This window comes from Syzygium oleosum, unplaced genomic scaffold, assembly GCF_021117445.2.
Source record: "Syzygium oleosum isolate NSW1041296 unplaced genomic scaffold, Sole_v2.1 Sole_v2.09, whole genome shotgun sequence".
Lineage (NCBI taxonomy): Eukaryota > Viridiplantae > Streptophyta > Magnoliopsida > Myrtales > Myrtaceae > Syzygium > Syzygium oleosum.
Window position 1 is genome coordinate 3,821,306 of NW_026607493.1, and position 23,406 is coordinate 3,844,711.

General features: G+C 40.1%; 1 protein-coding gene across 1 annotated transcript; it reads right to left on the reverse strand.

The window, feature by feature from the left end:
• Nucleotides 1-184: 184 nt before the first annotated feature.
• Nucleotides 185-20,376, reverse strand: LOC115673424 (DExH-box ATP-dependent RNA helicase DExH8-like). The gene is made up of 14 exons (XM_056314395.1): nucleotides 20,069-20,376; nucleotides 18,744-18,921; nucleotides 17,513-17,686; nucleotides 16,962-17,109; nucleotides 7,211-7,522; nucleotides 6,281-6,418; nucleotides 6,029-6,209; nucleotides 4,718-4,995; nucleotides 4,501-4,623; nucleotides 4,288-4,429; nucleotides 3,904-4,184; nucleotides 3,632-3,826; nucleotides 1,038-1,574; nucleotides 185-694 (listed from the first exon to the last, which is right to left on the reverse strand). The coding sequence occupies exons 1-14, from the start codon at nucleotides 20,238-20,240 to the stop codon at nucleotides 479-481; spliced, it is 3,075 nt and encodes a 1,024-aa protein (XP_056170370.1). The 5' UTR covers nucleotides 20,241-20,376; the 3' UTR covers nucleotides 185-478.
• Nucleotides 20,377-23,406: the final 3,030 nt, after the last annotated feature.

The following is a 23,406-nucleotide window of genomic DNA, read 5'->3' on the forward strand; positions in this document are numbered from 1 at the left end:
TTTAGAAAACGAATTTAGTATGTTCAAATTTTTTGATTCAAGGCATCAACGTTATGATGCGAACATGCTACTTTTTCTCTCAATTCACTCCACATTTAGATTGTCCATGGCAACTTCAATCTCAAACATCTTAAACAAGACTCTCCTGAGCGTTGGCTTTATTTTGCTAAGTGGGAAAGAGGGGTCAAACTCAAAAGGACTGAATTGAAGAAGAGCTTCCAATGGCCCAGAAGACCTCGACATGTTTGCGTTACTCGAGTATTCTGCATCAACCTACACACTTTGCAAAGAAGCAATGTCGCAACGGGCGAGGGCTTTCGATAGTTCAACTACATACAATACAATAAACATCCTGTCATCTGTCCAACGTAACACGGCGATGCCTAAGCGCATTCACGGAAGAACCTCACAAAAGGAAGAATCCTCGAAACTTCATATGAACAATCGATGACCTTTTGATCCCATGCGCCACTGAAAGTTACTCAACATCATGCAGACATTTCCGTATCGCAGCTTGGAAATCATCGGGCTCGATGTCTGCGGGAGGGTACATGCGAAAAACATACGAGATGGGCTTGGATACCTCCATCGGTTTCTTGGTGGGTATAACATCCGATAGTTCCCCGTAGCTCTGCTCGGCGAAAGGAAATGACTTGGTGAGAAAGAAGAAGCTGCTCCTTCCCAGCTTCTCCACCTGGAACAATAATCACAAAGGTGTCAAAACAACACTCGGGGCTAACGACGGATATCTACAAAAGATGTCTTGAACACACTATTATGAACTTTAGCAATAGAGTTTAAAGATGCTACTTAAAACCGAGCTGAAAGATTCATCAGTGTAACTACCAATTAGCAAAGATACCCTCGTGAACAAAAATAAAAATCTAGCTTACTGCCCATGCACGGAAATAGCGAGCTCTCTGCCGAGCACATGCAATTGTCTGATCAGTCGATCACCTATTCCTTACAGATCCCATGAGCAAGCAAACGCAGCAATGACAAAAAAATCGTTACCATCTTTCAGATACAGTAATTACCTGCAGTTCTGAAAACCTAAGGTTATTCATGGTAAGAACAACCGGCACTTCACATAAAGCGTCAGCAAGTAGCCGAATTGCCAGATACTCAAAGAAATTCTTCATTAACCTTCTCTGTCCCTCCAAATTTTTTCCATATCCGCAAATTTCAAAATCAGGAAACCACAAGACGCATTTCACTGACATCCACAGAACTTGACTCTCCGCAGATTTCCCTATGATGGTTTGGTATGGGTGATGGAGTCCCCACATAATCTTGACATCAGTCAATGACGGGTCAGATATGGGGGATTCCAGAAGATGTGTGGTGGCAACCATTCTAAAAGGATCATAACTCCGAGCAATGTTGGAGGTAAAATGGAAGTTGGTGTCATCCAAGATGAGAATCTTCCCATAATCCGCAACAGGAAATAACCGAATAAGTAGTGCCGGGTCACCATCGTCATTTTCTGGGATGCATGAACTTGGCTTAGTGACTGATGAAAATGATGTGCCCAGATCATGAGAGAAGGAACATGAATCACCGTTTCGACAACCCTGCAAGTCCAATTACCCAATCAATTAATGAATTACTTTCACTTTGTATGGGGGAATAAAGTAGCAGCAGAGATAAAAACATGACTTAAGAGCATATGAGGAAAGTGGCATGACTTGGACATAATCAGCTACAGGCTCATGTACACGAGCAATCTCAATACCAGCCTTTTGAAACTCTTGCTTCAGACAAGGAGCGACCTATTTAAGCTCAGAAGCCTCTTAATCTCTTAGGAGGACTATGTGCAAGCAATCCCAATACCAGCTTTTGGAACTCCTGCTTGTGACAAGGAGTGGCCAATTTAAGCTCAGAAGCCTCGGAGGACTATAAACGCAAAATCCAGAAGTTTATTTGCTTCTATGACCTTTTCAACATCCATGAAGCATCAACGAAATTCTTTTGTGAAGTACCTATCAAGGTTTATTTAGCTTTGCAGTAACTTCTGCTATGACCTTTAGGGCCCGGTTGGTTCAACTTTCCAACTGCTACTTAGGGGAATGCAAATACCTTTAGGTTAAAGCTCATTGGGAAAATACAAATGGCGTTTGGTAAAAAATCCTTTATAAAACTATTTGGCCCAAGTAGTGTTTGGCAAATTTTTTTTCGCAAAAGGGCTTTGGGAATTATCTTTTTTATTAAAAAAAAAAACTTACCCTACCCTTCGCTGTAGCCGGCGAAGGCCTACGGTCGCCGGCGAGCTAGATCTAATGCTGGCGAGCCAGATTTTCCGGCGGCAGCCGTCGCCTTAGGCCAAACGACCCTCGGCAAGGGTCGCGTGACCTAGGCAGCCGGCGCTAGGGTCGCGCAACCCAGGCGACGGCCACCTAAGGTCGAGTGACCCAGGTGCCGACCGCCTATGGTCGCGCGACCCAGGCGGCAGACGACCTCGTGCGACCCAGGCCAGCAGCGCCTGGGCGGTTGCGCGGCCTCAGGCGGCCGTCGCCTGGGTCATGCGACCTCGCCGGCCTCTCGCCGGCCCGATCCAGTGTCGGCCGCCCTCGCCAGCCTCCCTCGCCGGTCGCCTCACGAAAAAGATGAACAATAACAAGAGGAACAAAACCAGAATAAGCCAAAATAAGTGAGGGTAGTTTGGGGACAAAAAATTTGGATTCGGCATTCCAAATGCTAGGCCGAGAGATGAACCAAACGGTTCAGCATTTTGGGAAGGGCTTTTGGCCAAAAGCTGAACCAAATGAGGCCTTAATGCTGTAGCCTGTAGTTGTGTTATAGCTGTGGCTTCAAAATGAGCATAATGGAGCGTGTTCTAGAAGTGCTATAGACCTTCAAATATAAAGTAATAATACAAACTCTCCAGATCAGAGCAACTTCTCCAGAAGCTGCTCACCAGCTTTGGAGTGCTTGCAAGCATCTAAGAAGAATCGGAGCACTCCGAAAAAACTAGAGCAGGTGCCAAGCAGTGCTCCTAGGCGCATGTTCCAAGGCGACTTTCAATATGAGGCCTCCAAGTGACAGAATCATGAGAATTGGAATTCTTGAGAAAAAGAAAAAATTCACTCAAACAATTCAAGAACATCAGGAGCTGGAGAAGGTGTTCGTGGTGGTCTTAGTTTGATTAAATTAAATACATAACTAGATACGAAGAAACTTAGTGAAGCATGTACCACTGAGCATGAACAACAAAGCAATGAAATCTGATATGCTGACAACTAAGCACGAGCAGATCAATTTACAATTATATATGGAGGGGTTTCACTGCCCTATGGATCAACACGACCATTCCTTTAAAAATGGGGAAGAATCTCAAGTATGTGTCATGCATTCTGTGAACGGAGTCTTGTGAATTGCAGTAGTAGGCAATTTACGAAGTTAACCATAAGATATAAAGCATGCCACGAACTTGTCAATGTTATCTACTGCTTTATTTGCTTCAATCAAGCGGTGAAAGAATTCTTCAATCACATTCACGATAAAGCATAACACGTCACCAAACATTCACATGGTAAGTGGGTACAAACTCTGAGAAAGGAAATTTATATGCTGATAACACGTGCATGCATATTATGTACGGTGAAAATAAAAGTCAAAGTGAAGTATAAACCTGTAAAGAGGAGAAGAATTTGCACATAGGTCGTTTTGCTTGGAATGAATGAGAAAACGAGCAATTACTGCCCCTGTTGCAGGATCCTTTTAGAAAATGTCTACATAATTTACCCCACTTGTTAACAGAGAAACGACTCTCGGAAGAACTCTTGGGCTGATCACCGGGTGCCAATCCAAAGTAATGAGCTTTTATCTATAAAAACATTACAGACGAAGGAAACTAAATTCAATAGGTATCTGCAAAAGGGCACGTAAAGTATGATAAAGTACCTCTTTGACAACAACTGTCAATTTGTCAGCCACATTTTTTGTCTGGAAGTCATTTGGGGTAACAAATGGCGTAGCAACACATTCCCTGGTGTCGGCAGATGATTCAAGTTCTTCGTCATCTAGGCCAGCTGCATCTTCATCTTCATCTTCATCTTCATTTGGCCGACACTCAAGGAGGCATTTGTGTTGGAAGTCACAAGGATAGTAATAAGAAGGAAAACCTTTAGATGTACCAACGAAGTTGGGCCGAAATCGATGCAATGAACTCAGGACATCTTCATCTGAGGAAAAGCAAATTCAAAATCAAAAGTCCAACCAATTGAAGAAAGAAAAGGGGAAGAGAGGTGACAAGAGAGAACTCAAAGGACGAAGTTGCAACTGTACATATTTTAGCGACATGATTAAGTGATGGCTGTCTAAGATTATGAAAGAAGCACCATTCTTCTTCAGTCTCCAGCACCATCTCTGTAGCTTTCATGTCATCAAATTGTAGAACTTGATTTAAATGCTTAGTGCGATACTTGTCCTTCAGAAGAATACAACATACATATGAGAATGAATAACTTAAAGATCTTCAAGAATAAATCATGGGAATACCTTGAAAATGCGCTGCCAAAACTTAAAGGCACACAAGTTCGCCATTAAGATCACCTCCTTTAGAGGACCGATTGTGGGCTTGTTAGTATCTCTGCTAAAGTAGCTGTCGAGGTACTTTGCGAACTGGAAAAAAAAAGGGGAATAGCCAATGAGAGTACCGTCTTTCACCTGTAGATGGATCTTAAAAAGAAATTGGCATTTGCTTGATAGGAGGTACCAAATCACCCTCCCCAAAAAAATGGATGATGGGTAGAGGTTGCGTATCCATCAATACAGCAAGAAGAATGCCCTCATGCAGCAATCCAACCTCCCCAAACTTAATCATGAGCAGAGATGCATCAAAAGACAGAGAAAAACTGGCAAGCAGACGTCCGTAGAACGTTGGCTCAAGCCTCCCTCTATGAGATATCTGGAGTAAACCCATATGAACTAACAAATCTAATGCATTTTGAACAACATCAGGATCAGGAGGGTCTAAAGCCTTCTGCAACAACACTGACAATATTTTTCAAGGATTAGCATTTCTATTAATTAAAAGATACTGAATATATGAATGCAGAATAGCAGGGAATGCTAAAAACATAATAATGGAAATGTGTGTCATGTATCTTAGAGTTCTGGAATAGATGCCAGTTCCCCTTTAAAATCATCCAATGTCAATTTTTGCGCAATCAAATAGTGATAAATGCAGAGGGGACGTGTTGGTAATATGGCTTCAGAATAATTTCTGCATGAAGTTTTTCCAATAGTCCTAGCTAAGCACAAAAAGGAAAAGATCCAAAGACCATACTTCTTAATTTAGATCAGTACTGTCGATCCCCCTTTTTGGTATCTTCTGAATAGCTTTAAAACAGCATGACTTTCCATTCATTTCAAGACTTTCATAGTTTCTTCACAAACTATATGGACACGAAAGTGTATTAAGGTATTTATTTCTTGATTAGTCAATTGAAGGGTGACAAAGGACAGTTAAATCCCATAACGCTTTGTGAATATTGAAAATGGGATGTCTCGTGGTGTTCCTTGAGCTGAAGAATTTCCACCTTGTTGAAGAGATTTGCTTCCTCGTCACTTCATGTTAGCTGCATCGGGTTCCAATATGGAGGGAGTTGATCGAACAAGAAAAAATTTGCAAGGCAGAATGTCCTGACCAATGTACTCATTGATCTTAAAAACACAACACAAAATGGGAACAGATGCTCTATGGGCAAGTCCACTGGGATAAAACGGAGGTCATCAGTTTTGGATTTTAGTGACAGTGGAAGGGAGGCCCTTAATGCTCTAGAAAGGTAAGGCTATGCTTAAAGAGGGAGGAAAGAAAAGGACTTCTCAGTTTTGATTTTGCCACATTTGTTTGTATCCCATCCTTTTGCGTGATTTTTTACGCATAGGTTGGAGTCCCATTTTGCACTTCCAGTTCTAAGAGAAGATTGATGCATCTGGGCAAGCTTGTAGATGACAAAGGTAAAACAGGAAGAGAGGACATTTCAACAGCACACTTATCGTTTTATAGACAGAAGGAACATACCTCTGGGATCATTGATGGCCTCTAGTTCAGCGCAACAGATTAGAAGTATTTGCTGTTGCAGTAATAATCTCAGCATAGTTGGACACTCGTAATCCTCTAGATCACTGAAAAATGATCGAGTTACCAATCTATAAATCTCTCCATCACAGGTCCGACCGGTTTTTCCTCTTCGTTGCTCAGCCTACATGTAACTCTGAATCTCATGAACATAACACAGAAACTAAGACTAAGTTGCTGAGCTTTATATGATACCTGAGATTTGGATACCCACATGAACCCTGATAATTCGCATTTCCTATTACTGTCCCAGTAAACTTGTGATGAGCGACACGAATCAATTATAAAGGCTACTTCTGGAATTGTCACTGATGACTCGGCAGCTAATATTATCTGGTTAAAGAGACTTTTCAAATCAGAAGGAGCTCAAATATGTGATATGTTTCTCTAACTGGCTAACGAAAAGAGATCCAACTTAATCATAAATCCATATCATTAGGGGAAAAGTTGTACTTGTCTCACTTTTTTGACATTCCAACATCACCCTTACTCTAACTACGTTCATTTCATCAAGTAACCACCCATTTCATACGTGTCTCCACTAACACCATACCCACCCCATTAAATAATCACCCAGCTCCTCTCCATTTTTTTTTTCTTTTTCTCGTTCATAACCTCCCACAGTCATGCACACGCTTCAACACTAACAACGGCATAAGAAAAGGTACAGTCCCACAGCAAATACTATATTGGTCTCGTGCTAATTTCACATTGATTACACATAATTTCTTAACCGTTCCTAACAAAAGCAGAGGCAAACTAATCCATAGTCTTCTTGAAGAACGCAACATGAGGAGAAGCACATGGAGAAAAATGCCTACAAGATCTGCACCTATGCAATGATATCAATAGGGTAAGTAAGATCCTCGGCTTACCTTTTCTGCATCAGTTTATTGACATAAATGCTGCCAAAGATTCAGAAGTCAATACAAGCAAGCTAAACAACATTTCATTTTAACCCCAAAAAAATGACAGACAAAATGATATGATGTCTTTAGATGGAGCACATTAATCTTGATTTAGTTACCGATATTCTTATCATGCAAGAAGCTAACATGCAAATTAAGAGAACTCCAATGCCGAAACATGAGAAGTTTATTTGAGCTTCCCAAAAGCATATCTTACCTTACGGTGGGACTTCCAGATCTTCATATCCAACAAAGCTTGTTCTATGTATTTACCGTTATGCAAAATGACTTTGAACAACGAACTTGAGGACTTCAAAAGACGCCATTGCTCCTCCCATGAACGGATTGTTGGCAGAAAAATTAATATGCTCTTTTCAATGTCTGGCTCATTTTCATGTATATGCATTACCAAATCATGAATGAGTCTGTGGACTTCAGGTTCAATATCTGCATTGGCTGTTGAAGGGCTTTCCCCATTGCAATATTCCACTGACAATGACTCTGAACTAGTTCCAAGCAATTTGGTTACCTGTTCAGCAAATTTAATAAATAACAGTATGCCTCTCAAGCTATATTCGGAAAAACCTCGAAGATACTCATCTCTTCATGAGAAACATAGTAACTAATCTTTCTATAGAAAAGAGAAAAAACAACTGTGGGGAATTACCATGCTTCATCCATGGCTTTTGCTTGTGTAAAACGTTGATCTTAAAGATTCAGTGTCACTCACATTATCAATTATGCCATCGCAAGAAAAAAAAAAAGTACCATGATTTTGCCATCTCTTTTTCCCACATTTTTTGACAAACATGAGGATTTCATCTTTTGAATTAACTGTTGGGAAAAATGTACACGTGGATAAGAAAATTGAATCAGACTTTGAGGCGTGATAACACTATCTTTAAGGAATTATTTGCCTCACAACGTTGCTAATAGTTACGGGACAAAATCCTCTAGGATACAACAAAGTCCCGAATGAGAATATCAGATAGCAATTCTGGTATTTCTTTAGGGTCTCTCAAGGGAAACAATTGGAAAAGATGACTGTATTGTTTTAAGAAAGAAGTATTTAAGTTGGAGAAAAAAGACTTGAAAAATATGAATATATACTTCACTCTTTCTTGAACCGAATGCAACCTTTCTGGAAAAGTTGCATTAAGTTGCATTGTGAAAAGATGCTTCTCAAAAGACATATTCAAAAATTCGGATTAAAATAATAATAAAATAAAAGAATAATATTTTTTTAATTATTATTATTTTTAATCATTTTTTCTTAATCCGAATTTTATAAATTCTGAAAAAATAATCTTTGCATAAATATAACCTTTCAACGTTGAAGGAGTTATATCCGAAAAAACATAATCTTCCAAAGGTGAAGTAGTTATGTCCGAAAGGATAATTCTTCCAAAGGTTATAAGAACGCCTAATAACCGTTAGGCAAAATAATAAATTTCGAAATTAATTAATAAAAAAATAACCGCAACTCTATTGCCAATATTCACACTTTTTCATTAGGATAAAACTGTTATTTTATAATAATAAATTCGAAATTTAATAAATAAAAAATAATAAACGAGGATTAGTGCTAACTATCATCCGCGAGTGCTAAGTGCGCGAATAGCGTCAAAATCATGCACTCCCACGCGGGTATTGTGAGATCTAGCCCACAATGCATCATCTTCATTTGAACAAATTAAAAGACATCTCCACTAATATAGTGGCCCACACAATCAGAACTTCCTTATGTGGGACAAGGAAAAGTACTATTTTATTTGTTTTAACGGGGTTGAGGGAATAGGGGCCTGGACCTGGGCCTGATATCGGATTGAATATGACTAGACGCATTTATTGACACAGGACTACTACATCTGGACATGAGCAGGAAAATCACTGACACGGAACTTCATACGCCATGGTCATAAAAAGGACAGCCTTAATGTAGCATATTTAATGAATTTGGTGCAATATGTGTAAGACATATTTAGGAAAATGCACATGGAGTATGATGTCAGGAGGTATTGAACGTATACTGAGATAAGATATGCCACTTGTCAAGCTAGGGGGCAAATGGATATGCGGGCCTTACTTTGTTAGTAGCCTTGGGTTATGGTGCACTTTGAAGCCCTGAACCATCTATTATCTAGTGCATGAACGAAATAGGTTTAAAGTACTCGAGTTCTTCCCACAAGCGGGTACGCAAATGAAGGTCCAATTGCATCTGTTTTCATATGTTTACATGAAGTCCGTTGAGGGAGGGTGTTGCTTTAATGTTTTTTGTGGGTGTTATCATTACAACATGCATTTTTGCTAGAGAGATTCTAATGTGTAGCAGAGGTAATAAAAATAATTTTATTGAATCATAAAAATGGAGACATCCAAACGCAAATCTCCAATTTTTTCATTCTAGCTTAAATTCTTAGGCATCCAGATTAGTGTTTTTGCTATGACCAAAAGAAAATATTAGTGTTTTTGCAAGGGGTGAGCACGGGACCAGTTCAACATGAGAAACGAATCAAACTAGCCTTACATGACCGGTTCACACGGGACCGAGTAGATTCCTAGGTAAAAAAAATTAGGGAACGGGCATTGACCGATTCCTTTTAAAACAGGCTCAGTTCTTGAGTTGACCGTTGAACTGACGGTTCAGTTCCATGCCGGTTTCTAAGGGAACCAGTTCCAACAACCGGAAACCAACTATGATAGGATACATTGGAACCAACTATCCCTAATTTTTGTAGAATTAAAGGTTACTGTCATAATTTTTCCTCCATAGAAAGATCAAATTAGAGATTGTATTGTTTCTTATGATTTTTTTTTTAACAAACAAAATCTGAAAAACAAGTTAAACAACTTAGATTCCAGAATCAAATCAAAGTAGAAACAACCCAGCATCGAATCTGCCCTGAACGGTTGTTATCGAAATCTTTCTAATTTGGCTTCGGTTTAGCCCTAGATGTGTGGATCAATAAACTTATAACGACGCGGATGAGCAGTGGGATCGTGGTTGCGTTTATGGTGTTGATCAGCGGAAACGTGGTGGTGATGACTGTGGCCATTGGTGGGAGGAGGAATTCAAGAAGGAAGTGGGAATTCCCACTCTCTATGGAGATTCCTGAGAATCAGAGGGTAAAACTAGTGAGGCAAAAATTCAAAGGGCAAAGCTTACTCTTGGTGGGAAAAACTGGAGGAGGAGCGTCAGTTGGAAGGAAAAACACTAGTTACAACATGGTCAAAGATGCAAACGCTCTTAAAGAGGCGATTTTTGCCTAGGGATAATGAAAATTATTTATTTGATCGTCACAATCAAATAGAGGTGAACGGTTTCAGGTTCCATACAGATTCCACCTGAAACCCAGAACCTACCCGTAGGAACAGGTTCCTCATTTTTTAGAATATGAAACCTACCATGCATACCTTATAACCTACGGGTTCCAGGTCTTCTCAAGTTCTACCTATATTATTAATTAAACGATTACAGTGAATCATCACCTTTAATAACCACAACTTGCTACTACAATCTACTGACCATAACTTATATATTTAGACACACAGAATATGAAACATTAACAAAGTAGAAGTCTCAATCATAAATGTAAGCTCAGACTAGTAGTTCCAGATTATATATTCATCATGGGACGCCAGGATTGCGCAAAGACATAAACAAAAAAAAAAAATACAAAAACTTGTTTCATGTTCAAGTTTCACCTACTTGGAACCTACCCGTCGAAACAGATTTCTCAATTTTTAGAACTTGAAACCTACCTTGCATACCCTACAACCTAGAACTGACAGGTGCCTCCAGGTTCTACTTCGGAACCATGCTCACCTCTAAAATCAAACATTTATGCAAGGCACCTAGGCCTCTTCCCTACATGCTACAACAATGGCTGCTGCTCCCAAATGTTCATTTCCCTCAAATCTCAAAGCGGCTAAATTTGTCACTTCAAAGCCAAATTAGTTGAAAGTCAAGATATTCAAGGATTTCTTTTTGGGAATGCATCTGTGATATGAGCATCAGCACTCTTGCACATCGAATCACTTCCAATTACTCATATTGGTAGTGGTCTTATTGGAAATGCACCAAGCACTCTCGCACAACGAAACATTTTGGTGGTTACCCAAATAAGAAGAGACTTCTCTCTGTTTCTCAACTCAGGCAAAATTATCCTTCTTATTTTGAGTTTAATGGATCTAGTTTTTGTATCGGGAACTCAAAGAAACATCAAGTCTAGATACCGGGCGGTAATCATCGCTGATTTGTGTGCCGTCAGAGATCCACAGAATTCAGAATTTTTCTCTTAGAGGCAAGAGTCAGCAAACGAGAAAGTATGGCATCAAACTTTCTGACACCCAAATAGTCAAATTTTGCAATATTTGAGAAGGAATAATTTTATTTCTGTCAGTAAACCAACTAGTGGACTTTGCACTAGTTGTTGAATTAATAAAAGTGCTAAATTACCGTTTCTTCATTACCACAGTTTCGGTACTATGTGGTGTTTATTGATGATTTTTCACGATATTGCATATCCATTGAAGAGGAAATCTGAATTTTCTAGTCTTTGTTTACATGATCATTTTAATCAAAGTCCAATTCAACACCAAGTCAAATGTCCTCATACACCATAATAGAATGTGTTTGGAAAACTTCTATGACATTTTGAAATTGACAAAACCATCTATTTCTTATTATTATTCAGTAAAGGCAGATGTTGTCTTATTTCAGGTAATGAAATAAGACAACATTGATAAGATAAACATTGACGGAATTGACAAAACAAATCCAGAAGAACAGAATCCGAAGTATAAAGTGAAAAGATCTGGATGGACCTTGATATAGGGTAAACAAATCCGGAAGAACAGGAAATTCGTGAAGGTTTGGAAATACCGTGATAAGATAAACTGAGTAAAGTCTAAAACACTAATGTACTCGGGAAGACCAATGGATGGCAATATATGTAAGTCAACTACCGGTCGGCTTGGATAGACTCACTGGATTGTTGAGAAAACCTCTATGATATTTTGAAATTGACAAAACCATCTATTTGTCATTATTATTCAATAAAAGCAAATGTTGTCCTATTTCAGGCAATATTGATATAAAGGACACGTTATTGACATCGACGGAATCTGAAGTACAAAGTGAAATAGATTGATAAAGGCTAAATAAACCTTGATAAATGGTGAACAAATGCGGAAGAATAGGAAGTTCATGAAGGTTTGGAAATACTGTGATAAGATGAATACTAAGTAAAGTCTTCAACACTAATGTACTCAGGAAGACCAACGGATGGCAATATACGTAAGTCAACTACCCCGGGAAGCTTGGATAGACTCATTGGATTGTTGATATGAGCAAGTACCTATATCAACTATGATGATCGCATTAATCATATGATTACGTGATCTAAATAAGAAGACTCGTATATTCTTTTGACTAATCTTGCGAGTCAAAAGGATTTTACAACTAACCTAAGGCTTGGAATTCTGGAAAGAACAATTGAAGCTAATCTAATTGATTGTTATCGATTTGGTGGAATGGACCAAGAACAGCTAACTCTATTTGGAGAAGCCTCACAATTATTGGGACCATTTGATTATATGGGCAATCAGATCTTCGGTGATTGTGTCCATCATTTCCAACGACAAATTGAATCCTGAATATTATCCAACGGCTAGTCAAAAGATGAAAACTATATAAGAAGATCAACACACGCCAAAGGAATGATGACAGAAAATTGACAAAGCTACAAACACTGACATTGTCATATTCTTACTATGTTATGAGCACGATTTTACTCACTTGTTGAGAGTTGTTATTACTCACTTTAGTCTATAGTTTAAGGAGTGTACACATGTGAGAGTAGTACTTGTTTATTGATAGTTAAATCTATCAACTTCAGGTAGAAGGACCTCGTGCTACATGCAACTACTCACGAGACTGCTAATATATTGTAGCGCATTGATGATCTTGGGATAAGAACACTAGGAGTGCCATAACTTTTATACGATGCTCACTTGAGTGCCATAACTTTTTTTTCGCTCACTTGAATGCCAAAAATTTGAAAAATGGATCACTTGAGTACCATCGGCGATTTGCCTCGCCTGAAAATCCGATGTGGATGCCAGTCGTCCTACGTGGCTTCGCAAGAGCTGAAGTAGACAATTTTTTAATATTTTTTATTTTTTGCAAATTTTTTTTTCAATGCCGGCGAAGGTCACCGGTGACCCTTGCCAGCTGTGAAGGCCTCGCCAAGATTGGGCTAGGGCCGCCTTGCCCTTGGCCGCAAAGGCCCTGGGCTAGGCCGCGAAGGTCGTCGCCAGATCTAGGCGGCCGCGGGCGAGGCTGCCTCGCCAGATTTGGCGAGAGCTTTCGCCGCCTCACCCGTGACCGGTGAAGCCGCAATGGCCTCGCCAAGGGCTTTCGCGGCCGTGGGCGATGTAGGCTAGCTAGATCTAGCGAGAGCCTTCGCTGCCTCGCTCACGGCCGGCGAGGCCGCTATGGCCTCGCCATGGGCCTTCGCGGCCATACCGGCCAATGGCGAGGCGGCCCTCACCCAGTTTGGCCAAGGGCAAGGCCTCTGGCAAGGGTCGCCGGCGACCCTTGCCAACCTTGAAAAAATGAAGGAAAAATAAAAAAGATAGAGAAAAATAAAAAAGATAAAGAAAAAAATTCAATAAAATCAATAAAATAAAATAACATTTAAAAATTCATGTCGGATGGAAAATTAATTAAAAAATCCACGTAGGATGATTTGCCGGAACTGACACTCAAATGATTCATTTTACTCCAATGTAGCACTCAAGTGAGCGAAAAATAAGTTATGACATTCAAGTGAGCGCCGTACGAAAATTATAGCACTTCTAGTGTCCTTATCCCGATGATCTTTAATATGAGAGAGTAGCGTGGACTCAGACAATATCAAGTTAAATCAAATAGATTTAAAAAGTGCATTTCTTTAAGGTCATCAAAACAATTTTTGCCTGTTTTGTTCAAGCAACAAGAGAAACAGATTGCTGACAGAGGCAACAGACTAAAGCTCCATTCGTTTGGCGAAAAATATTCTCCCGGAAAATATTTTCCGAATTTTCCGGTGTTCGGGGGGTGGAAAACGTTTTCCGTGGACAAATATTTTCCTTCCCTCCCTCACAAAATAGCCTAAATCTATAGAAAATGATTTCCGCTTTTTCAAAAGCGAAAATCATTTTCCGGAGCTTCTTCTTCTTCTTCTTCTTCTTCGCAAGGTCGCCGGTCGCCGTGCCGCCGCCACCGCCGCCGGCCGCCCGCCGACGCCGCCCGCCGCCGCTTTATTGCCCGCCGCTGCCCGAACGCCGAACGTTGGCCGCGGTCGCCCGCCCACAAGCCCGGTCGCTCGCCACAGCCCGGTCGCTCCGCGCTGCCGGGCAGCCGCCGGACGTTCGCCGTCCGCCCCGCCGCCGATCGCCGTCCGCCGCGCCGCTGGCACAATGCCGCTGCCGCCCTGTTGCGGCGCGGCCGCGAAAAATATTTTCCAAAACTTTTTCATATTGGTCGCCGAACACCAGAAAATTATATTCCGGGAAAACATTTTCCAGGAAAATGACTTCCGGGAAAATATTTTCCAAAAGGAGAATATTTTCCGCCAAATGAACGGAGCCTTAGAGAACCTTACTTTTGCCAGGAAAATCAGGTTGCGCGAGCAGTCAGACTTCCAGCGATGGTGTCTCTCAACTACTATGGCGCTTTAACTTTCTTGAAGACTCCGACGTCTAAATTAGAGACTCGAGTTCTACATAAGAGATTAAAAATCAAGCTGAAAGGGTTGGCAGAAAATTAAGAAAGTTGTATCTCTGATATTATCTTGTTCTCTATCTGTTTCCAATCGTGCTACTGCTTCTCTGTGATTTTCTATTAAGAGTTCTCGTTGCTTGTAATATGTCAATAGAGATACAATGGTAATAGTAGTGCTTTGTTTATTTGATAGTAGGTTCCGCCCTGGTGATTCCAGCCATAGGCTTCAACACAATCCACATCCCCGTCTCAGCTGAAGCCGTGATCTCCGTGCTGATTTCCGAAATCACCTCCCAGCTCATCCCAACCCGAATTATTCCTCTAGGTAGGCCAATCATAACGATTGTTCCGTACCACCACACTCTTTTGAGCGGTTGGCCATGAGGATTATTCGTCCACCCTTTCCGGGTTTTCCCCCGGACCAAGCCACTCCAACAACGGGAAAAATTGTCCAAAAAGTCATAAACCTATTGCATTTTTGCCAATTCAGTCTTAAACTTTTTATTTTTGCCAATTGAATCCCAAGCCTTTTCACTTCTTGTCAATTGAGTCAATCCGACTAATTTTGACCGGAAATCGCTAACGTGAACGCTGGGTAACTTATGTGGCGCTAATGTGAACTCTGACCGGTCTACGTGGCGCTAACGTGGATAATTTTTATTAATATTTTAATATTTTTTTGAAAATTTCAATTTTTTTATTTTTCTTTTCTATTCTTTTTCCTTTTTTCTTTTTCTTTTTTTTTTCCCTCCAAGATTGTCCACATCAGCTCTTCGTAGGCCAGCCAGCGTCCTCATCAGAGATTTCCGATCAAAATTAGCCAAATGGACTCAATTGACAAGAAGTGAAAAAGTTTATGACTCAATTAATAAAAAAAAAATTGGCAAAATTAAAATGTTTAGAACTGAATTAGTAAAAGTGCAATAGATTTATGACTTTTTGGATAATTTTTCCCCACTAATGCATCTAGAGTTAATTGAAGATTCTGCTCCATGGCCCGATGAGATGCCTTGAGACGACGAGTAGCCGTCCACAAGACCTACGCCCCCTGATCTTTGTCAGTGAGACGGTTGCTTCCATTGCCATCGTTACCACACATGGCTCCGCTCACCGACAATTTCACCGTCTCCGATACCAATTGACGCAGCAGAGGATAAACACAGATAAATAAATCCGCAAAACACATAAAAGGCGCAACCCGCTCACATATGAGCTACTTTACGTCAAAATAAAGCGCATATTCATGAAAACCCAAACTAGGTAAAAGAAAATTAAAAAATAAACTAGGAAAATGTGACCAATTGAAAATTAATGCCTTGTACGAATAAAATCAACTAAGATTATTCTACGGATAAAGAAATAGAAGAAAAATCCTATTCACATTCTAATTAAAAAATCATCAACCATTAGGGTAATAATCCGCAACACATCTCGACATTATCTTGATGGACCCCCGCGTCACGATTTCAAGAGTAGAAACAAGCTTTGGAAGTATTCTCCAACAGTTACAATTAAAAGTTTGAACGACCACAGCTGCAAAATCAGCCCTGGATTGCTTCTCGAAAATCTGCTTTCAAACCGTTTCAAGCAGACTTCTAAAAGCAGAAGCAAGTACTCGCAAGCATTGCCCCGAAGGCATTATGCTTCGCCACTAAGAATTGCCACACAAGAACTACTTCCTTCTAACTTTTCTAGCATTTGATAAGTGCAAAAACAGGGGTGGCTCGAATAAGTCAAAAGGCAGTAGGAGATTCCGGTCTTCTTTTACTACATGATAATTTCGAGGACAAAGTTCAGTTCAGGATCTGTTTGTTTTGACTTCTTAAACTACCTATGACTTTGACCAAAAAAAAAACTACTTACGACTTTTCCGTCCAAAAAAAAAAAGCTACTTATGACTTCACCGCAAATAAAAATATATGTATGACTTTCCCACCAAATATTCAAAAATAATTATTTTGAAAATTAAAAAATCAGGAAAAAAAGTTTACATGTCTTTTCAATGACTCAAATTGCTAATATTTACATGCTTTAAAAAATTCAAGGAGTTACGCATTAAATAAAAGTCAAATCTAAATACTAAAAGCAGAAATAAAGTCTATTTTTAAAGGCAAAAATTACACCAGCACGCCTTGAAATTCCATGTGAAACAAGAATGCCAAATGATCAACCATTGAGCGGGTAATAACCGAGCTTTTACCTGCTCAAGATATAAGACTCTTCTTTGATAAATGGTTTGCTGGTTGGAGTTAGGAATGGCAACCACCTCTACTCTTTCATTCCTAGCAATATCTCCAAAGTAGTCCCTGTATTTTGCAATATCGGCTGTTGCAGACATTAACACCACCCTGTAAATTATCAAACAGGAACTAAGTTTCTAAGGCCACAAAGCAACCGCTATCCATGAAACATCAAATCAAAGATATGGTTTTCTGTATATATTGCCGGTGTAATTGATTCTTTCCACTTCGTTATTAAATCAAAAGCATTCACATTCTATTTGCTCTACTACCTGATACAAGCAATGTTATTTATAAACTGCCTGTTGAGATTTTCATTTTCACAAGTGATGCATATTATAAAATGCCTGAAGATAAAGAAAAAAGATTTCACTGCATCATAACCACATACTCCCCATGCATCACCAGCAATGATTATCAATGAAAAAGCTTATATGACACCATCACCTCGTGCAGACTAAGTAATAAACTTCGAATGACATCAAATACAGGTAGAAATTTATAGCCTGACCTGAGGTTGTTGTTCTCTAGGAGAAACTGCTTCACGTAGATCAGAAGAAGATCAGAGTCTACAGATCTTTCATGCACTTCATCTAGTATGATAGCCTTGCAATCAAGCGCATTCAGACCCTTGTCACGTATTTCATCTAACAAAACTCCCGCAGTTTTGAAAGCAATCTTTGGGCTGTAAAAGAAGACAGGTAGAAAGGAATAAGGACTTTAGTTTAAAATACACACAACACAGATGCCTAAAGGCACTTCCAAATGGTTAATCAATGTAAAATTAGCATGAGCCACTGAAAAAACAATGTCTTAACCAATATATACATAGATAATAAATCAATGGAAGTGACTTGAATTTACGTGTTTAGCCATTTAAGATACAGTGTTTTACTTTCTGAACATGCAGTAATGACATAGACATGAATAAAAAAACTTTACCATATGAAATCGAAGAAAACATAATGATTAATGAAATCTTAGATCACATTTGTGCGGAAAAATTCATTTACAAGGTTGAATATGTACCTATTTGGTCCAACTTATTATATAGGATTGTACATTTCGATATTTGTATATTTTGAAATGTTTCAAGTGTTTCACATTAAATAATAATTCAGACCCTATAACTATTTTACATACGAAAGCTTGACAAATAACATAGTACATTTCACATGTTGTAACTATTTGATACTAATATAGTAATGACAGAAAGGTTCATCAGTTGTGTGGATGTTGAAGTCACCTCGCTCATGGACATTTTTCTCATGACTTAAGATGATCATAGAATTTGGAAACTCTTCACACATAAAATATAGATGGGAAAAGAGTTCATATTTCTGTAATGGTATGGCTGAATATGTTGGGCCAACTTAACATAAAAGACTGTCCACCTGTATTATTTATTAGTTCAGTAGAGTGGAAAACAATACGTATCTGCAAATAAGTTCACTAAAGATTAGCTCAAAAGTAATGGAGGACAGATAAAGAAGGCAAAAAATCCAAACCTGCGGAAGGAAATAAGACAGTAGTTAGTAAAAACAATGCGTGACTATTGGTAGTGCCAGCCAACAGCTCCAGAAGCCCAAAGAAATAGACAGCATATCAAACATCATGGACCATCTAATTCTCGATATTAAGGACATGGTGATAATAGACGCATGTGTTTCTTTCTTTTAACCTTTTTGCTGAGCGCACGTGCGTGGGAGAGAGAGAGAGAGAGAGAGAGCATGCATCGCTACCTGGAAGATATCTTCTTTAAATGACCAACGTGATATCCAACTTCCTCTCCCAACTCACAATTACGGGCTTTTGCAACCATTTTTGCCATGGCTACTACTGCATATCTGCTAGGCTGTGTACATATTACGGGATAGATGTTTCTCTCTAGCAGAAACTGAGGCACTTGAGAGCTCTTCCCTGATATTTAGAATAAATAATCAGATCCCAAGCAGCAAACTGTGGAGAACTAACAAAAACAGGTCAGAGCATCAATCAGACGCAGAGAAGTAGATAACACAGGTTCCAATGAAATTTAATTCCCAATCCACATTTATAACTTCAGGGCAAGCACAAATATAATCATCCCAGTATTGGATTACATAGTTAAATCGGTTTACAATCAACATTCAGCCGACAAAAACTTCCAATGATACAGATCTTGAAGGCCCCATCTTTAGTTTCTATTGAAAGCTTCCTTTAAATTGAAGGAAAATCAAATATAGAACTAGAAAAACCAAACTATTTGGAACCTGTATAATCTTTTTCACTCCTCTTAAAAGCTAGATAATGGAAGACTGTATTCAGCTTTAAAATAATGATAACAAAAACAACAACAATAAACCAATTACATCCTGACATCAAGCCAAATCTCCATATTCCAGATGTGACTCATGAAGAATCAGCTGGCTTCCTTCTCCAATATGTTTTTAGCAATCGGAATCAGTGAACACGAAGTGCTTAGCTGAATAAAACATGGTCCATAAAACAAAAAACTGAGACTAAGAATTCTTTAGACAGACATTTCATGCGTTGGCGCTATTACAGAGATTAACTAACAAACTGAGTACGAAATTTTCATTCACTTGAATAAAACAAAAATCGTTGACGCAACCACGCTGCCACAGTTTTGTGACCATCAGTACATGCTGCAAGAGACCAAACAATACAGAGCTACACTAAAGTGACCTCTTTATCATTCATGAACACCTTAGGTTCCTTCGGTATAGTTTCTGAAACCGCGAAACACCATGAAATACAATAACATAGTCGACGAACTAGCGAAGAAAGGCGAGGCGACGTGCTGGATGATCGGAAACCAAAAGGCTAGCGAGAGAATAAAGGAATCTCATGCACTCGATTCGCATCATACGAGTTCGAAAGCCTCAGCAGGAGAAACGAAGGACTCCTTCACATAAAATCTCCCAATAACGACCCCGATCATCCAAAATCGCAGCGCCAAATTCAGCGTCTCAAATTCATCGTTCCCACGTCAAACTTAACGGAACCACAGTGCAATGCAGCAGAGCACTCTACAGAGAGAGAGAGAGAGAGAGGGAGAGAGTACCGCATCCGGTTTCGCCGACGATGAGGGTGACACGATTCTCGAGGATCTTCTCGACGATCTTCTCGCGGAGGGCCATGATGGGGAGTGGAGGGGACCCGGAGGAAGAAGGCAACTGAGACGAAAACGAGGAGCTACACGACGGCGTCGTCGGAGAAGAAGGCCTCGCCGCCATTGTCGAAGTCCTTCGAGCGCTTCTTCTCCTTCTCTCTCTCTCTCTCTCTCTCTCTCCTGATCGCAACGGAATCGCTCGCGGTAGCTGCTAGCGCGAGCGAAATGAAAGTGGAAGCAAAGCGTGCTCGCAAAAGTCTCTGAAGGACGAAGGAGGAGGTTTGCTCCCGCGCAGTCCTTGATCCCCTGCTCGGCGTCGCATTTTGGGAACTACACGTGTCGGCCTACGGATGGGCTCTGCGGGAGGACCTCTGACTTTGACTTCGACTGTCGTCGGTTGACTTGTACGGGGGGAGTGGCGTGCGCTGGTCGCGGGAGCAGGGGATCAATGGCCGGTTACCTTCTCCCCGAAGGTCGAAATGGAAGGGGGAACCCGATGTTATTCTGTTCGCTTTTAGTCGCGGACGTGGAAAGAAATTGACCATGATTAAATGATTAAATGGGCGAATAATAATTATTCTGTTTTAAAAATTAATTTTTTATCAGAAATGAATTTTTTCATTTTTGTTCCATGAACGAGTTTTTAAATCAACCACCGCCCGCAGCGGCTGCGTTGGCTTCGGGCTCTCTTCCCCTCACAAAGGAAAGGAGTTCGAATCCCAGCGCTGTCGTTAGGGATTCTTAAGCGTGACGTCACGGTGGTGGGTCCTACACTAGCGTCACCCCGAATTTACCCCTCCGGCTGTAGGCCGTGCGGGGGGTTCTCGGGTTACAAAAAAAAAACGAGTTTTTAAATCAAAATATGCATTTGATAACAACACAAAATTTTTGTTTTTGAAATAAAAATTCGTTTGATAATTATACAAAATTTCTCTCTCCTGAGTGACAAAGGGCAGGAGGCGATAGACAATGGGCGGCGACAGGAGGGGGACGACAACGGGAGGCGACGGGCAGCAATAGACAATGGGAGGGCGACTGCGGGAGGCAGCCGATGACGGGAGGTGGGTGGCAGTGAAGGACAAAGATAGGAGGTGGCCATTGGCGAAGGACAAAGACGGGAGGCGGCTAGCATGCGGGCAGCGGAGGACGGCAGGAGGTGGCCGGCAAGTAGCAGCGGTCGACACTGAGAGACAACCAACATTGGGCGTTTGAGGAAGGTAGACAACGGGTGGCAGGAGATGGCTGGCGGGAGGCAGCCAGCGGCAATGGGAGGCAACTGGCGACGGCGACTGGCAGCGGGTGAGCGGCCAGCTAGTAGTGAGAGCAAGCGATGAGAAGAGTTTTTATTTTTCATTTCTGTTTCACAAACAGAAAAGTAAAAAAAATTTACTTCTGGATTCTGTTCCAAACCTATTCTTGGAGTAGAAATTTGTTTTAGAAATAGAAAAATGAAATTGCGTTACCAAACTAATTTTCTGTTTCAAACCTGTTCTCGGGAACAGAAAAATAGAATGGTTATTGAGACTAGAGACGACTCGTTTACGTCGGGCTTGATTACGCGAGATCAACGGTCACGATCTCCCTAGACCAGACGGATGAGCTCACGTCAACCATGGTCATGGATGCGTGCCGGCCTTAGTATGTATTTAGGCCCGTAAAAAGGGAGGTTAGATCGAAAATAATCCGATTTAATTTGACTTATTTAATACATATTAATCTACTTTCATGTTATACAATTTTAGCAACCCAATTCCGACATTAAACCATACTTGACCTAACTTGAGTTCCATTCTTAGCAATTTTTCTCTTTAAATTTTTTCCTTCAAAGAATTGGCGACTCCATGATTCAGCTCAACAAGTTAGGAAGGGAGCTCAGGGATCGGTTTATGGATGGGGGCATGAAGCTGGCACTGCAAGTGAGGCGGAGGGTGGTGGAAGATGTTCATAATTACAAAAACCTAAAGAAATTGGGAATGATTTTGATGCTCGCATTATCTGCTCACTGCACAGCTCTTTCTCATATGAGCAAGTAAGGAGACTCGTGATTTATCTAATATGAAATCTTTTTGTTCAACTTGCGCATCGTACATATTAAATTTAAAAAAAAAACACGAGACATTGGACTTGTTCCCTTTTTTCAGCATTTCAAGAGGTCAAAAGGTCATATAGCTCGTGGTATTTATCTAAGTAGGGAACCACATGAAGATGAGACCTTCCTTCGATGAAGATGAAGAGGACACAGTCGAATGCATTTTGCCTTTGCCTGAAAATTATCGTGACCAGCTTGTGAAAACAAGAAAAGATTTATAGGCTTTGCGAGGCCATTTAATTAGTAGAGCCTTTCGATCAAAAAATAAATAAATTAGTAGAGCCTGATAAATTTCGACTCCTAGATAAGATACTCAAGCCTAGTAAAAAATTGGTCAAGATCGCGTCGGAGAAATTATGTATGGAATTTTTTTTATCTTGTATCCCACTTTAGATTTCGTTTGTTTTGCGAAAAATGAATAGTTTGGAAAGCATTTTCCCAAAATTAATTATTTATATTATTTGAAATAATTAGTTAATGAAAAATATTTTCATAGTAATGAAAAAAATTGTACACGGATCTCCATGCCACGTCGGTATAGATGCATTTTAAGAGTTTTGAGCATTTTGCATTAAAGCGTCAAAATGCGCCACAAGATTTAAAAAAAAAAAAAGGAAAAATGTAAGAATCACTCCCATTGAATAAATTTATGAAGAATGGCACGGAATTTCTATTGGATGGTTAAATATGCCAATAAATTTATGAGGTATGGCGTGAAATTTTTCTTGCACTTTTAATTTGTCTCCCATTACCTAGCTGGTTGTCCAATCCTCCGGAAGGCAAATATTACATGGTTTAGTCCTAAAGTACACAGGATCATAGACTTAGTTGTTTGCTGGGTCAGCTTGAGCCAATAAGACCAATGCATAAATCGAATGAGCTTGTACAAGTAATTCCTGCTTAAGTGCAAACCGGCTCATGTACGTCTATTTGGCACACTTGTGCTTACTATTTTACATAAGAATCTCTTGCTATATACACTGTGCCGAGTTTAATCGTCAAGACAAGGAATGGGATTGAAATGGAATAGGTGTGTTTGATAGCCCGATTATCCTATTTGACTTTTGGCGACACATGTCGGATAGGTTAAATCCGGATATATCCGGATAAAAGACTGCATAAGTTATTCGAATCTTATGGGAATATAAATTTGAACACGCCCGAGCAAAAAATTAAAAAGATATAAAGAGATAGAGAGTGC